The sequence below is a fragment of the Ctenocephalides felis genome, unplaced genomic scaffold (genome assembly GCF_003426905.1).
Source record: "Ctenocephalides felis isolate EL2017-DRISC unplaced genomic scaffold, ASM342690v1 CF-g0.4_SCAFFOLD_01886, whole genome shotgun sequence".
Classification (NCBI taxonomy): domain Eukaryota; kingdom Metazoa; phylum Arthropoda; class Insecta; order Siphonaptera; family Pulicidae; genus Ctenocephalides; species Ctenocephalides felis.
The window spans coordinates 7,812,737-7,830,983 of NW_020538040.1; the positions used below are offsets into that span (position 1 = coordinate 7,812,737).

An 18,247-nucleotide genomic window follows, 5' to 3' on the forward strand; every position below is an offset into this window, starting at 1 on the left:
AACATTTTGGCATTACCTTAGAAAAAATGAATGTCTATGTGTGTGTGTGTATGTATGTGCGAATACAATATATCGTCGACGTTTTTGGGAACACGGATCAACCAATTAGAATGAATCAAAAAACATGCGATTCCTATTGATAAGGAGACGTGCTGATTAGCTTTTGGGCAGGCAGGTCTAGCCGTTTGAAGATACTGGCAAAAAGTGCCAACCAAAAATGCTAATTTAAGTTTTGAGAGAGCGGACCGTCCGATTTGAATGAATCATAAAACATTTTATTTGTTTTAACGAAATAAAAAACTTGTGATTTTTTTCACAAGAAGACAGGACTAGCGGTTTGGAGATTCAATAAATAAGTGATAAAATGCCATTTGGCGGCCAAAAATGATCATGCACATCAAAATTATCATATATTTTATAGATATTTTAACGATAAAAAACAAATTTTGTTACATTTTTATAGTTTCCGTACCAACGTTTATCCGTTATACAACGACGCGGCGTCCATGCGCTTCGATATTTCGTTTTCTACGCAGCTAACGTATCGCGGTTGCTTTGAAAAAAGTTCATAATTTCCAAATATTTCAAAGTATATAAAAACAAATTTTTCAAAAGGTAAATTTTTTCAAAATTTTAAAAATTTCAAAAATCTATTTTTTCTCAAAGTTCTAAAAGAAATTCAATCTGTTCAAAATTTTTAATTTTTGGTACGGAAAGTTCCGGCAATTTGCCTTAAGGCACGATGCCAAGCACCATTAATTGTAAGATTTTTGTCAAACTATGAAAATAAAATTTTCAAAATATGTCGACTTTGAAAAGCCTCCTTTTTAAAAAAACTACCCTAAAGTGCGTTGGCAAGTTTCATCAGGATTGGAAAATAGTAAAATACTTGATATAGTTTTAAAAGAAACCTTTTTCTCGTAGACCTATTTTAAAAAATTAAATTCATAGTTGACAAAGAGTCTATAACAAATAAAAAATTCCTGACAACTTTACTGTGACCCTAAAAAAGTATGAAGGTAGTAAAAACAGTTTTAAAAATAATTTTATTAATACTGAAAAAATCGATCATATACAAATAAAATGTTATCCAATGAAGATATCTAGTTGCAACGTTTAATTTTTATTATATTTCTAAACAAATCGTTATAATGTAATGTCGCAAAGTACTCGAAAAGTTTCACTTTCCGGAATGCGATCTTACAAAATCTTTCGTATTACCGAAAAATATTGAAAGCTGCTTCTCTCTGTCCATCTTTATCTCTTTAGCGAGTGAACGACTTTAAAAATAAATCGCTATAAATTATTTAACCGAAAACGAAAAACAACAAAAAATGTCGGTATCATCGTTTTATACACTTTTATTATTCCACATTCTTGGTACTGAGTAATAAATTGTTACGCACGAGAGAGCACACTTGCGAAGAAATTGACATATATGATGAGGAATATAGGTTAATAGGTATTATATAAACACACATATACATACACACATATATAAATATATATATATATATATATATATTATATATTAAAATTCTTCTGTACGGGTGTATGATTTAATACTCTCCTAAACGGTTATTCGGATTCTGATAAATCTTTTTAGAGTTTGTCAAAGATAATTTTTAAGATTTAATGAACGATCAAACTATTGTAATAATATAGAAATAAATGGCAAAATTACAAAACAAACACTTATCATTATTTGACATTGAAAACATTTGAACTGTTATCTGCTAGACATGTCAATTCACTTGAAATTTGAATTTAGGTGAAATTATGAGCCTAGATGATATGCGAATGTAATATATAAGAAAAATGTAATGACTACATTATTAGAGCCGAAATGCAGCTGCGATGTGCCAGAAATTAAAATAATATAAGGTACAGTCAACAGTATATGTTTGGCAGATGAAATTATATAATTCAGTTTAATAAATAACGCTATTGGTCGAAAATTGCATATACATTTTTTTTTAATTTCATGTAGTATTTTTACTTTACAAAACTATTTCTATTCTATTCTATTCTATCTAAAAATGTGTACACAGCACAAAATTTTGCACTAATATTGATACAACTAACCTGTTAATAATGATGAATATCTTTATAAATAGGAAAAATAATGAATGTTTTGTTCCACAAAAATGTATATAAGCGGACACCGTAGCTATCACAAGCCACTTTGCAAAAATACTTTAAAATTTACAATAATACTAAAAACTCTCTCTTCATTTTTGTGACAGAAAATTCTCATTATTTATTCTATTTACATAAAAAAAGAAAAAATTCATGATCATAGACTGGTTAGTTGTATCAATGTTAGTGCAAACTTTTCTGCTAAGTACATATATCGTTTATCGTGATTAGTTTTTTTATTGTTTCTTTTTAATCAATTGTAGAAAAATCGTGCATTTGATTTGTATGGAAAAACCAAATCCGTTTGTCAAAAGTACTTGAAAAACATTTCAACACAAATTCCTTGAATTAATGTAAATGTTAATAATGTTGTAAATGCTAATTTTCAAGTAGACAAGTTGATGCGCATATTTTATCAATTCGAATTCACTTATTTTACTTCAAATTGAAAATTACCGGACACAATTGGTGGTAAACATAGAACAATTATGCTTTACCCTCTTTTTAGTGTTGAATAGACCCTCTGTTTTTATGTTTTGTAGGTTAGGTTTTATGTGTGAAATGCTTGATCGCACAGCAAATACCTAGTTTTTTGACAGTTTGTTATTACCAACTCATATTATAACACCATAACATAACATTATTATTTATTCTGAGAATTCATCCCTGAATGTTTTTCACTGAATTTTAGTCTAAATTTTAGAGCCAATTTTTTTTTTTTAATTTTAAGGCCAACTTTCCAATCATGTAGTCCAATCATTTTTTGTTCATCTAGCTCCATATATTTTCGGCTTTTTGTGAACGTAAGCCACTGAATTTTTATCAAAATATTTTTTATCTTAATAAATTAATTTGCTCCATCAATTATGGCCAATTAACTTGATCCAGTAAATTGTATCAAACAGCAAATGTTTGGATTTTGCTTCATAATTCAAAATTTATTGAATTAATAAAAAGGGCGGTAACAATATATCAGAACCTTGAATCTCCAAATAAGCCAATTCTATTTGATTTTAGATTAGACTGTATTTTGCAATTAATGTTAATATGCTCCAGCAACATTTATATGTGGCATGCTTTGCAGTGGGTAAACCATCCCTATAATGTGTGTCAACTGCACCTTTCACTTATATACCACATGCTTCCACTTTTACTACAATCAGTATATGTATATATATATATATATATATATATATATATATATATATAATAATTTAATTACAATCTATCACCCTTTGTACATTCAGTAATTGTTTGACTTCATTATATGGATTTTTGAATGAATGGCAACCCAGAAGTTGTCCAATCCAATTATGACTAATTAACTATACTCGAAGTATTCGCTGACATTTTTATTATACATATGCAACCATACCGACGAGATGCGATTTTTACTTGAGGCTATATATGAGATCTATAACCTCAAGTGGAAAATTGACATCAAAGTTGCCGAAGTCGGGCTACGGCGGTAGCAGGAATCGAACCAGCGAACCCAGGACTAGTTGCTGCTAGCCCACGTTCGAACCGATATCGCCACCGCTGGCCCAGCTAGTATATATAAATATATAAATATATTAAAAGATAAATATATCCATATAAATCCATTCATAACACATCTACCTCCTTCCATCAGGTGCCTTCCCACCGTGCAGTAGAATACAACGCGCAGCAGGAATCGCTGCTCCCAGCCCAATTGAAGAACCAGTTCTACAACGACCCCAGGATTGCAGCATCTTTAGCCAAGGAAAGCTGGTTGACCAACAAGGAGATGCCAGTGGTCGAACGAGCAGCCGAGAAGATCCCGAGGGAGCAGATCTTCAAGATGATCAGAAACGCTGCTTTCGTACACAGGAGGAGATAAGTGGAAATGATGGGAATGGAAATGGAATCAGGAGGATTTTTGGTCAACCAGGGTGGATAGATCTTGTGTTTTGAAACATTTTAAAGCATATATGTCAGCAGAAGCTTTTTTTCTCTCTCAATGTATTCTTGTTTTTCTGTGTAAATCGTCTAACTTTTGCAAAAGATCTGAAAATCTTAAAACAGATCCAAAAGATCTTTTGGTCAATTAAAATTAAAATCGTCTTACTTTTGCAGAAAATCTAAAAACCTCAAAACAGATCCAGGAGAACTTTTGGTCAATGCAAATTAAAAATGTTAACTTGCATCTCCTGTTTTTACCACTAGTTCATTATATATTCTTAATTTGTTTTTGTTTATTTAATGTCGTATGATATTTCTTGAATAACTAAATTCCTCCATTACTTTGCAAGATTCAGGAACCAAATCTCGGATAAAATAGAAATGTTATGGCAATACTAGGTTACGGGTCTATATTCGTATGAATTGGTACTCACTGACTGAAAAAGCTATGTATGTGCTATGCTATCAGGCTTTTTACACATAAAACCTAACTTCACGTATGAGTTATCAAAGGCACATCAGAAAGTTGGACTTATGATAAGATTGTTATTTGAGGTCTACCTTTTGGAGGTTAGGTTTTATGTGTAAAATGCTTAATCGCACGCAAATAAAAAGCTCTTGACACTTGGTTACTCCCAACTCATACGAAGATAGACCCGTAACATAGCATTACCATAACATTTCCATTTTATCGGAGAATTAAACCATTATTTTGCAAAATTATTTTTCGCGATATTTTTTTTGATAATAATGTAAGAATATTGTTAGGTTGTTTTACTAATAGTCAATAAATTTAGGAATGTGTATAATGTTAGAATAATTTTGTATATATGTAGTTTTTATTTATGAATAAATAATTATTTATTTTATAAACACATTATTTTATTTTTAATTATAAATTTTAATTTATAAAGGCAAATTGCTGGACTTGTACTTCCCGTACCATAATTAAATATTCGAAAAACAAAATTTACTTCAAAAAATATATTTTTTGGAAATTAAAAAAAAAATAACACCAATTTTTTCAAAAGCAATTGTTTCGATAACACAAGCAGATAGTTTTTAGAATCACTCAAATCAGATGCTTAGTTCTCTCAAAAACTGTCATTTTTACACATTTAACTCCGTATCTCCAAAACGGCTAGACCTGTCTTTGCCAAAAACTAATCACCATCTCTCCCCATCATTGCAAATTGAATGTTTTTTAGATCATTTTAGATTATCGGATGCTCCGTTCTCTCAAAAACTTTATTTCTATTTCCTGCACTCTTTGCTTCGTATCTCCGTAACGGTAGGACCTGCCTTTGCCAAAAAATAATCAGCACATCTCATGCTTTCTGAATCATTCAAATATATTGATTTGTGCACCCTACTTACCCTAAGAAAAGTTAATTATTTATATTTTACTACTTTCTATTTCAGTTATAAACTATTACAAACCAGTTGTAAATGGCATTTTGTCTTAAGACAAGTTGCATAAAATTCGCAATTTTTGAAATTCAAATTCTGACTCATCACATCACAAATGCTGCTTTCGACAAAAATTTTAAAAAACATGGATCAGTTTTTAAAATTAGTCCACTTATCGTTTAATATAACCATAATAAAAAAAATCATCATATTTTTGATTACGAAGAAACGGCCCAGCCGATCTTTACCCGAAACTAATCACCGCGATTCGCAACCAATATTATTAAAAAGCCTTTTTGTACGGAAAAAAATCCCATTTTTGCTAATTACAAAGAAATGGCGTTGCTGATCATTGTGCAAAACTAGTCAACGCAAGTTGTTATTGAAACACATCGAATGGCTTTTAAGTTTTTCAAACCAGTTTAGCTGATTTTGGGAAACACACAATCATACTTTTTCCAGTTTTGAACTCATTCGACTCAGAATGACTTGAAACGTTGAGAAAATATAAAATTATCAAATCTGATTTTCTGGCGAAAATAAACTTCTTCTTCGGGAAGTTCTCATGTCTCAACCAAACTTTTATTTCCTCTCACGGGTTCCGTATCAATTGAACGTCACTTTCGCTGACATTTGAACTTGGCAATAAATTGGTAATGACGCGAATTAAAAAATCCGATGCATCGAACACGTAACGGCTTAATTTAAAGTGAAGGGCCTATTTATATAATCTGCAGTTTTTATTAAATCATCTCTGCAAAAAAACGTGTTGTAATAATTTACAAAAATTATCACATGTGATGTAACCACAATATGATATTAATATCATTACTAATCGTAAAATAATTAGCACCAAAAAATTCTATAAAGAGATTAAAAGCATTGTAGAAAAAATATATATTAGTTCGGAAAAAAAAACATATCTTATATATAAAATTCTTCTGTAATGATGTATATACTGCTCTTAAAGGATTATTCGGATTTTGATAAATCTTTCTGAAGTTTGTTAAGGGAATTTTTTAGGATTTTTTGAATTATATAAATATAGTTAGATTGTAGAAATAAATGGAAAAATGGCAAAAAACAACATATCATTGTTTGATATTAAAAACATTTTGATACATGAAAACTGTCATCTGCAAAAATGTCGATTCTCTTGAAACTTGAATTTAGTTTAAGCGAGCCTAGACAATATTAGTTTATTATATCCATAAAGAAAAATGTAATATTTTTAATATTATTAATATTATATTGGTAGTTCTTAATATTATATTTTTGAATTTCTTTGCTTCCAGGGGTCCAAATGCTTTCAAATGGATGACAAAAATTCTCTCAAAGTTTTAGCTCTTTTAACTTTAAGATTGTCCGCACTCCAACCAAAGTTTCTTATGGAAATAACATGTGTAAAATTCCATTTGTTTTTTAGAATTTTACAACTGAGCGACAAGTGAATCAAACTTTTGAGAATAACATTGTATTTTCTTATTTTGTTCATAAATAAAAAATACAACAAAAATTTGATATATTTTATAAAATAAGTATTTACATGGGAATAAAAACCAAGAAACTATGATTGGAGTGTGAACTATCTAACAGTTAATATTAAGAACTAAAACTTTCAGAGAATTGTTTTTTATCAATTTGGAAGCATTTGAGCGCCTGGGAGCAAGAAAATTCGGAGACATCCATATTAAGGTCCACCCTACTATATATATATATATATATATATATATATATATATATATATATATGTTTCTATGTTACATATATATGTTTCATCGTTATAATTTAGAGACTGCCTCACATGATCGTGATCACGATTTTTGGCTAAATGTATTCCTTTCTAAAATTGCCTTCACTCGTTCAAAGTGAGTGAGTGCATTCTGTGACAAAAATCCGATTATTTATTACTCAAATCGGAATAATACCAGTTCACAATCAAAAACAGAATTAAACCAATATAAGAATACGATTTTTTTAATGTAAAATTCTTTTGAATATGGTACAGCTCTGAATTCCAACTTGAGGAAGAGAATGATGAGTAATTTGATCAACATTGTGTGATACGATTATGTAGTACAGAGCGTGAGATCGAACCGAGTACCTTGTGGTTTTAAGGTGGATTTATATAACACTACAATAGTCGAGTAGTAGATAGTTGTACCCAAATTTGAAAATTAACAGACCAATATTATGGCAAGGCCATGTTATAAAGAACTTTCCATACTAAATGTTGACAAAAGCCATATAGTTGCTGTGCTGTCATGCGTGTTTCTCAGATTGTCAGATGGAAAACCTAACTCAGAAACCGCACAAATGTCAAAAAAACGATCTTAGATAACAGGGTCTTTCTGACCCAGCTTCATAACATACAAGTGACGTTGCAGTTTATGTGTAAAACTCCTGAATGCACAGCAAATACATGACATTTTGACAGTATTCAGTATGCTTTAGTAGCATAATATATGGAAGTTGAAGCGAAGCATGGCATTGGCATAATATTGGTCTATTATGCGGCAGAATTAGTCCCTTGAAGTTTCATTAAAAACATACATTTGATCTTTAGTGTGAACAAGGTGTAGTATGCAGAGCAATATGATATTAAACTGTCTATGATGCTTTCGAATCAATCTGCCACAACTGTTTAAAAAATATCTGTTTTTTATAATTATTCTCCAATAAGAGTTTGAAATTATACTTCTAATTCGGCTAGCACAAGGTGGACACCAGAGAAACAATATATTATTAAAATAAAACATATGACATATGACATTTGATCAATCGGGAGAGTCTGCGATTGTCGTCGGCAATGTTCGCTCAGACATGTGACGTCACATACCCATCTATGTTTGAGCACTATACAAATACAACGAAAAACATATGAGGTCTAGCAGTCCATGTAGTGTAATGTCTATGTCGTATATCAATTAAATTTGTTCGTTTAGAAGATTTGATGTAAATTAATAATACGACTAATTTCCTGGTGAAAATTAGTCGTATTATCTGTTCGGTTAGTTTGACAAGACTTGATCTTTGATTTAGCTAAAAAGATTGATTTGATATTGCTAGTCCACTTACCATTTGGACAAAAACTTAGGTAAGCTCCTTACTTAGGTAATCCTGACCAAAGACAATTGGAGACATATTGTGCTGCAGAGTGCACAGCCACATAAAATTCAACCAAATTAATTCTAATTGTCACATATATTTCATTAACTTAATCACTGCAAAATTTTGATTGTCACTACTTTCGCGAATACACAAACATTGTTCACAAAAAAATTCACTCTGGAAAAAACTGATTGCTCTTAGATTCATGTAATCCTGCTATGAAAGAGATTCTAGTCAGAATTCTTCAGAACCTGGAATAGAAGCAATATTGACCTTAAAGACAAATTTGGTTTGGAAATGAAAAATGATAGGTATGTGGGTATGTGGGTATGTTCCAACAACCAAAGAAAGAGCATGCTACCACTAATGCAGTTTTTTTTTTTTTAAATTAATAAATGGAAGTCTAACATTTGGTAACATACTTTAGTTATCATAGTCCATCCAATTGTAAATATTATTGATTTGAATATCTCGATTTGAAGTCTTAAATTGAATTTTGTCATCTAATCTAAATTCAACTTGTGTATATTACCAATTTTTCACATTTTCATTTCCAGTATAACTTCTACAAATTATTTAGATGCATCTAGGTTTATCAGTAGTAACCATTCCGTCTCCAATACCTTAGACATTTACTGTTTCAGCGAATTTCAACTGTTTCAGCGGATAAATTTAGGCTTCTCCAAAATCCAAAAACTTGATGAAAATTCAATAAAAAAACGTTTACAAAATGACGATAGATAATTGATCAGTTATCGAGCAGTATGAAAAATGATGAGGCTGCTAAAATGACTGGTAGGAAATAAGGATTTGAGGTAAGAGAGTGAAAACTTAGAGTTGTATATATTATACAATTGCGTATTATAAAAAATTATATGAAAGAGTTTTGAAATGTGGGGCTGGAGGCGAATCGAGAAGAAAAATTGGACAAATGAAGAAGTCCTGAGAAGAGTGGGCGAACAAAGGACACTACTGAGCACAATCCTAAAAAGAAAAGGAAACTGGATCGGACCCGTTCTGCAAATGTAGTGCCTTCTAAACGACATCGTCGAAGGTAAAATAGAAGGACTGAAAGGAATGGGAAGAAGAAGAATGCAGACGATTGACGACTTACGCGAGTAGAGAAAATACAGGGAACTGAAAGCCGAAGCGCATGATCAGGAAGCATGAAAGCACAAGTTTGGAGAGGAAAATACATTGAAACAATGTGTGAAAAGGGGGGGGGGAATAGTGGTAATGGAAATGTTGGACGACGAAGGGTAAGGGAATCATTTGTTTGTGGTGGCTCTCACACCATGCACCTGCCTTCAGGCAGAAAACCATTTATTAATGTTATTATATATGTATATAAAAATCATGAACCAAGCTTCGGATGAAGACACGATAAACGATTTATATCTTTTCCGTGATTTTGCTTCTTCATATAAAAGCTTAAGGAACCACCCGGTGTGTGACTAGTGATCAAGTTTTCGCGAATGTAAATACAACAATAATCTAATTTAATAAAAACAATAATAGTTTAATTTATTAATAAATCAAATTTATTTAAACAAATAAATCATTAATAAATAATAATTATTTCGATGGCTGCTCACGCTTTTGTACCTCGGTTTCCAAAATATTGATGGTAATTACGAATTTGTTTGCAATGTTTGGTTTGGTCGTAAAGGTGTTTTGTATTTTATTCATATCGATAAATATTGCTGAAAGTCAAGAGGTAAGATATTTAATATTATACATATATTAAATTATTTTATAATATTTCGTTTTCAACATTGATTCTAGACTAAATCGAAATCAAAGATGATTTGGCTCGATTTTTTCCATGTTGGAGTTTTATTCCAAATAATTGGAATATAATCTACCTCAACATTCAAACTTTAGACTCAATTTTTAAATCTAAAGCGCATTTTGCAAGAATGTACGAGGTGTATGGGTTATTAATTATTTCAATTTCTGAACAAATAATTTTGATGAAATTTTGCATGGGCCATGCACCTCTAGTTTTAAAGTAATTTTAGATGCAGCAGTTTGCATACCAATATTTCTTTAAAATAAATTATAATACAATAATTGAGAGAGTTTTCGGTACAGGACGTTCCTGCAATTAGCTCTGAGGTACTCAAGTAGTTTATTAATTAAAATCGGTTGATCCGTGTTCTCGAAATCGTCGACAAAAAATTGTTTCCGCACACATACACAAGATATTCAAAAACGTATTCCAAAAACATTCAGAAACCTTTGAAATGTAAAGATATGCAAAAATTTTTATTCTCGATTATTTTGCGATAACCATAACTTACCCTAAAAATCATATACAGTTTTTTTTGCCAATTTCCAAAACTCCATTTATTAATACTTTTAGACATTTACTTAATATTAATTTCTTTTCAATGTTGCAGATAAACTATGGCAACGAAGATTACATAGAAGAACACTATATAGACAACAACAACAACAATATTATTAATAATAACAACAACAATAATATCAATAAACATAATGAACAAATCATTCAAGATGATTATAATAACAAACAGAACGTGATTCAACATTTGCAAGAGCAGGAAGAACAGAGGACTTTAAAATCTGGTCAAAAACCTAATAGGGTCAGAGGGACAAAGAAGTCTTTTTATACAGTAAGTAAAGCATAAAAAAATAAATAAAACTTCTTCATGGCCTTGTGATAAAGACTTTGGCCTAAGAAACCTGTAAGGTTCTCGTACAGTTTGGTATCGAGTAGTAGTGATATCAGTTTCCAATTGAAATCATACCAAAATATTAAAATTGAAATCATATGTAAATATGTAAGAAGTAAATTATACATTGTACATTAAGGGACCGATTCTGCCGCACAACAAACCAATGTTATGGCAAGGCCATGTAACGCTTCCATACCTCATGCTACTGAATCATAATAAAAACTGCCAAAATGTCATGTATTTGCTGTGCAATGAGGCGTTTTACACAAAAACTGTTCATATAAAATTTGTGAATTTGACAAAACCCAAGAAAATGTCCCAAATTTTCTATTTATTGCTAAATAATGAAATATCAAATTCAAAGTCGTTTTATTCAACACTTTCATTTGGAACTGTATATAATGGGACAATTCTGCCATAACAGAGTTCATAAAATAGCTTTGTCATGGCTACGCTCTCTTATGCTTGTTCTTGGTAGTAAAAATTATGAAAATGTCTATTTATTTACCGTGCGATCAGGCGTATTTTACATATGTACAAGCAAGGAATTTATGTTATGATAACAGTATTCTAGGTGATGTAGTTATGATAAGATTATCCTATTTTGATAAAACTTTATATAATGATAAACTTCATAGTCTGTAATCGTGTACTAAAATATTATAGGCCTACGATAAGCGGTTAAATTATAATAATAACAAATAAAAAGTATAATTATTAAAAGTTTCGAATTTCGTCGCGCGCTCGAGACAAGCGTTCTGTGCCGCTTCGTTCAACTACTGATTACCGTTTACGCGTACAACACTCAAAGTACATTTTCAGAACACGAAAACATTTCGTGCGTGCGCTGACTCGCGCTGTACAGTACTGCCTGCCGGGTATTTATTCCGGACAATATGTTTGAGATTTTAACTTCAATTTTACCTATATATATATATCCCTTCTTCGCGGAGGAAGTGGATTCTTTCCAACTCCATTTCATTTTGGATGCGTTATTATTGTCTCTTTAAAAGAGACAGAATTTTTGGAAGCCCCTCTTGTCCGAAGCAGGGGCTCAATAATCACAACATTCGCCGATGTACAATATATGCACAATTAATTGTACATGTAAAATTAAAATGAAATTTTTTCACTGAACGAAGGCTAGGATTATAGCCGAAACGTATGGATGTGAAATAAATTTCTAAAGAAATGTATGTTTCTTATATATCTTCACGTTTCAGAGATTTCTGAACCCTTTGGCATATTTTAAAAAAAACTAGTGGTGTATGGCATCGTGCCTTAAGGCAAATTGCTGGAACGTACCGTACCGTAATGAAATATTCGACATTTTGAAATAAATTATTACAAATAATGTAACCTTAATTATTTTTGCTATCTTGTTATATCTGATTGTGAGCAAATCAAATGTAAATCATAAATCAATTTATCTCCAGAATTATTAACACTCGTCATTTCATTTCGAATTCAATTTAAAAAAAAAAAATAGTTGCCAAAACTTTACACAAAATTGAAAAAGTGCTCCCGTATAGTTACAGTCTAAACGCTTTTGCAAATAATTCTTTGCGACATTTTCACTTATTCTGTGCTTAGCTTGGCGGCATTTTCACATTTTTCAATAGTTTTCTTTTTATTTTCACAAAATTGGAAAACTGCTCCATACATAAACAGTCTAAACGCACTTGGGTAAGCATTTGTACCAGAGTGGCGCTTAGACTGTGCTTAGCCTGAGCATTTTTTTGAATTTTTAATCCAGAATTATAAAAATATTTTTTGAAAAAAAAAATTAGAAACATTTTTTTTTCCAAAAGCAATTATTTTGTTGAAATAAGCAGAAATTTTTTGAATCATTTAAATCGGACGTTTAGTTCTCTCAAAAACTACCATTTTTTAACATTTAGCTGTGTATCTCCGAAACTGCTGGGCCTACCTTTGCCAAAAACTAATAACCACTTTTCCCCGTCATTACGAACTGAATGTTTTTTGGATCATACAAATCGGATGATCCGTTCTCTCAAAAACTCTATTTCTATTTTCTACACTCTTTGCTCCATATCTCTGTAACGGTTGGACCTGCCTTTGCCAAAAACTAATCAGCACATCTCCCTATCAATAGGAATCGAATGTTTTTTAAACCATTCAAATCGGTTGATCCGTACGCCCGAAAACGTGACTGGAAATTTGTATCCATACATACATACACACACGCACACACACACATCCATTTTTTCTGAGGTATGCCAAAATGTTCAGAAACCTTTAAAACGTCCAGAAATGACAAGAGCCTGAAATAATATCTATTATTATTGATTACGGCTTGCTTATGAATAAATAAATAAATAAATAAATAAATGCAAAAAATTTCATTTTGGATTTTCGGCCCATTACTATAACTACCCTACGGGAAGTTAAAAATCGACCAAAAGATATGGACATCTTTATGGGACAATTCTGCCGTAACAGAGCTTATAAAATAGCGTTGTCATGGCAACGCTCTCTTATGCTTGTTCTTGGTAGTGAAAATTATAAAAATGTCTATTTGCGGTGCGATTAGGCGTATTTTATTAGACTGCACAGAAACCGCATGGTTTTTCACATTATTTAGTATGGTAAGTTCATAACATGGTCTTGCCATAACATTTTTTTGTTATGCGGCAGAATCGGTCCCTAAGCTAATATTTTTCACACATGTAATAAATGGCGCATAGAAAAGAACTATCTATTGGTAGCCCTATCACTAAATCGTCGTTTGTCTTTGGTTCGTATATTTATATTTTTGCGACCAAATGACAAAAAGACGAGCCATCTTCTACTTCTTCTTGCAATTAATATTGTTGGTGCTTGAAAGCAGTGACACTTATAATTTGAAAAAACCTCACTTATTAGTGCCAAAGCTTCCATAAATTTATACAGACAGAACAGAAATAAAAATTTATTCAATAAATACAGTGTAAAATACAGTGAATTATATGTGGGTTTGTCTACCCTGGAGGTATTTTACCCAAAAGTTTATGGTTTTGCAACATTGTCTAGATATTTGTATTTGTACAATAGTTTGTTCATTATTACGCATTAAGGACAAAAAAAGGAGAAAAGTTTTATCTCCTAAAAAAAAATCCTTCATTCATTGTTTTATGACTTATGTATTCACTGCGGGCTCGATCAGGTAGTTAGGCATGGCATAATTCCCGTACCAGATCATTTCTGATGTGTACTGGCCTAACGCGCGGATGGTACTATTATCGTGATCCCTACACTTTCGGTAAAAATTTTCAGTGAGCTTCTTTATGTATTCTAGTATAGTCGGTATGTCCGTCTGTTCATGTAAATATTTCGTTGGGTAGTAGTGTCTCGTCAGTGGGTTCCTTGATTTGTCTAGTACCAGTCGCAGTGCTTTGTTCTGTGCTATTTGTAGTCTCCGTCTGTTGGTCTTGGTTGTCGCGTTCCATGCCGGAGCGGCGTATGTCAGTAATGGACTTATCAGTGTCAAGTAAAGTGTCCGCTTGTTCTTCACGCTTAGCGGGCTGTTGTGGTTCAAAAGAGGTCTCAGTAGATTCATCATCCCGTAAGCCTGTCCAATTTTTGTATTCGTATGTTTTGTGAAGCTGAGTCTATAGTCCAAGGTTACGCCAAGGTATTTGACTTCCTTGGACCACTCAGCTTCATGGCCCATTACCTTTAGTTTCGTCAAGTCAGTAAGTGTAATGGACCAACGGCTTTTTGTAAAGAAAATTGCTTCTGTTTTAGAAGGATTGATTTTAATTTGCCATTTTTCCGTGTAATCAGTCAGGGCGTCTATATGTCTCTCTATTTTTGTAGTCAGTAGCGTAGGTGAACGTGATGATCTGTAAATGGCAGTGTCGTCAGCAAATGTCAACAGTGTTGTGTCGGCGTCAGTGGGCATGTCGTGGATGTAGACGTTAAACAAGGACGGTCCCAGGATCGAGCCCTGCGGTACTCCCGCCGTCACTTGTTTAATCGTCGAGGGTGTGTTGTCTACTTGAACTGTGAAATTACGGTCTGCGAGGTAAGAATGGAGTAGTTTTGTGATGTATGGTGGAAAGTTAAGGGTTATGAATTTGTGTATCAGTCCGTCCATCCAGATGGTGTCAAAAGCCTTCTCGAAATCGAGCAACACCAATCCGGTATGGTTTCGTCTATTGAAGTTGAGTACAGTGTTTTCTATTAGTTGTGTCAGTGGATGTAACGTAGAGTGCTGTTCCTTAAAGCCGTACTGTGTGTCTGGTATAATCTTGTTTCGTCTGATGTGTCTGTTGATGCGTTTGAGCAGTACCTTTTCAGTTACTTTGCTCATTGTATTGAGGAGGCTGATTGGTCTGTAATTTTGCGGAGAGTCTGGCTGTTTCCTCGGCTTCAGGATAGGAAATATGGTCGATGTTTTCCATGAAGCAGGAAAGTGGCCTTTGGCCATTATACGGTTAACCAGTCGTGTGATTAGTATGTATGCGTTCGTTGGTAGTTGTTTCAGTATTATATTTTGTAGTCCGTCCGGTCCGGGTGCTTTCCTGTTCGGTATTTTTCTGATTGTCAACTTTATTTCTGAAACTGTGGCAGGGTCTATTCGTAGGTCTTTGTCGTTAAATTGTTCAGTAAAATTTTGAATAGAATTGCGTACGTCTCGTCTTAAGTCTGCGTTGGACATGTCGGCGTTTTGTCTGTGTATGTTTTCAAAGTGTGTTGCTAAAATTTCTGCTTTGTCTGCTGGTGTCGTGGCGTAGTTGTTGTCAGGTAGTTTGAGTGGCGGGATAGGTGTTGTTTTCCTCGTCAGTCTTTTGGCTGTTTGCCAAACTTTGTGCGGGTCAGTGTTGATGGTTTCTAGTTTTTTAGTCCAAGTGTCATTCCGGTGCTCACGTATCTCATTATGAATAATTTTTGTCAGTCTGTTTACGTGTTCCTTTAGTAGTCTGTCACCAGTACGTTGCCACAGTTTCTTTATATTGTTCTTTAATTTAATTTTTACTAATATTTGTTGAGGAAGCGTGTCAAATGTGGATGTATTTGCGTGTCGCAGCGGTATTGTGTGTTGGATGGTGTCCGTGATCGTCCGTGTCAGATGTGTCACAGCCTCCTCTATGTCTGTATTGGTCTCTATGGGTATCGTGTGTCGTATATTGTCTGTAATAATTTCTCTAAAAAGCGGCCAGTTGGCTCTGGAATAATCCAAAATGTTGCGTGCTGGAGTATTGTCGACGTCGAGTCTGTCAGACTAGTCATAAAAACAGGGTTATGGTCAGAGTTGAATAGTGTTCTAGTTATGGGTTCGGATGTTATGTGAATGTTTTTTGTCAAAGCCAGATCGATTGTGCTGTGATGGTGTGTCTGTACGGTGGCGTATCTGGTCGGTGTGTCAGGATAGTGTAGTTGTGCGTCCGTGGTGTTGTGTTCCGTCAGATATTCGTAGAGTCGAATTCCATTCGCGTTGTTGTAGTTGCAGTTCCAAGATGTATGTTGCGCGTTGAAGTCTCCTGCCATTATGACGTGTGTGTTTGAGTCAAGTAGGTTTTGTAGGTCCGTCAGTTGCAGTCCGCTTGCCGGGATGTAAATCGATATTATAGTCACTTTTTGACCCCTTTTGTATACATTAATAGTTGTTATTTCAGAACCGCCCGCTGTCAGGTTTGGCACTTGCTCGTGTCTGATATTTGACTTGATCAATATTGCAGTGCCTCCCCATCCGCGTGAGTTTGTCGGTCTGTCGTTCCTGTATACTTTGTAGTTGTTGATGTAAAGTCTGTCCGTAGGTTTCAGGTGTGTCTCGTTAATTAGTACAATGTCCAAGTCATATTTTGTTATAGTCTGTTTCAGTTCGTTTACGTTGTTTTTGAGTCCGTTGGAGTTGAAGTACATTATGTGTATGTCGCGTGCATGCTTTATGGGCATGCCGTTAAAAAGTTAAGTATGGTTGTGTATTTGTCATTGTAAGTCATATTTGTGTTCAATGTCTTTGTCAGTTTATAAAGCTCACTGAAAATTTGTCTTACCTCGGGATCCGCGAATAACTTCCTGATCTCGCCCATAACAGTAAATAGTCCCTCCGGTGTACTCAGGTCTGGATCGGACTGGCTGATGGTAGGCCGGATTCGTGACCATAAATTTATAGATAAAGCCTATCAAATAAATTCGCACGCCAGCTGTACTTTACGAGGCGAGCTAGAATACGAATACGAATTAACTCGTATTTCGGAACAAATGTGAATATTAATAGATGACGTATGGTTTTTTTTATTCGATTTTATGATATATTATTGCTTCAGCCTAAAAACGTGTTATATAAAGATTAAAATTAAAATTAAGATTAAGATTACATTAAGTTGTGATATATTTACATTAAAAACATTAAAATATATTTAAACCGATCAATTCTCTTCTCATTATTATTTGCATGTTTTGTTACTATCTTTTGAACTTTCCGAAGAGAATCCGATTAGCTTATTTTATGTTTTCTCCACGTTTCAAGCCATTCAGAATCGTTTGAGACCAAAATTGGAACTAGTGGTGCATTGCGTCGTGCTTTAAGGCAAATTGCTAAAATTTTTCGTACCTGATATTAAAATTTTTAAATAAAATTCAACTTTTTTTAAACCTAGAAAAAAAAATAGATTTTTGAAAATTTAAAAATTTTTAAAAAATAACGGATAAACATTGGTGCGGAACTCATAGAAATTTAAACAAAATATGTTTTTATTATTAAAATATCTGATAATATGATGTGCATAATATGTTCGCGCCAGAAGCTGCATTTGTCAGAGTCGAACAATACTTAGTCTCTGACAATCCCGAAAGAAGAAGATTTGTATATAAACGCTAATCATTAGGGTTTACAGACTCGCTTGTTTATTCATAAACGTTGCTCACTTGTTTTTCCGTATAAGTTTGTTGAATTTTCCGAGTGTTATCTGTTATTCCTGTGAAAGAATACTTTTAATAATCGCAGCCAGTGT

At 32.9% G+C, this 18,247-nt stretch overlaps 1 protein-coding gene across 1 annotated transcript in view; it reads left to right on the plus strand.

Moving 5' to 3' along the window:
- The window catches only part of LOC113378390, a 15,575-nt gene extending 11,556 nt beyond the window's left edge, over positions 1 to 4,019 (plus strand). The window contains exon 3 of the mRNA XM_026618920.1: positions 3,773 to 4,019. Within this exon, the coding sequence (XP_026474705.1) occupies positions 3,773 to 4,000 (228 nt within the window). The 3' untranslated portion in view covers positions 4,001 to 4,019. The remainder of the gene's footprint in view (positions 1 to 3,772) is intronic.
- The last annotated feature ends 14,228 nt before the right edge of the window (positions 4,020 to 18,247 follow it).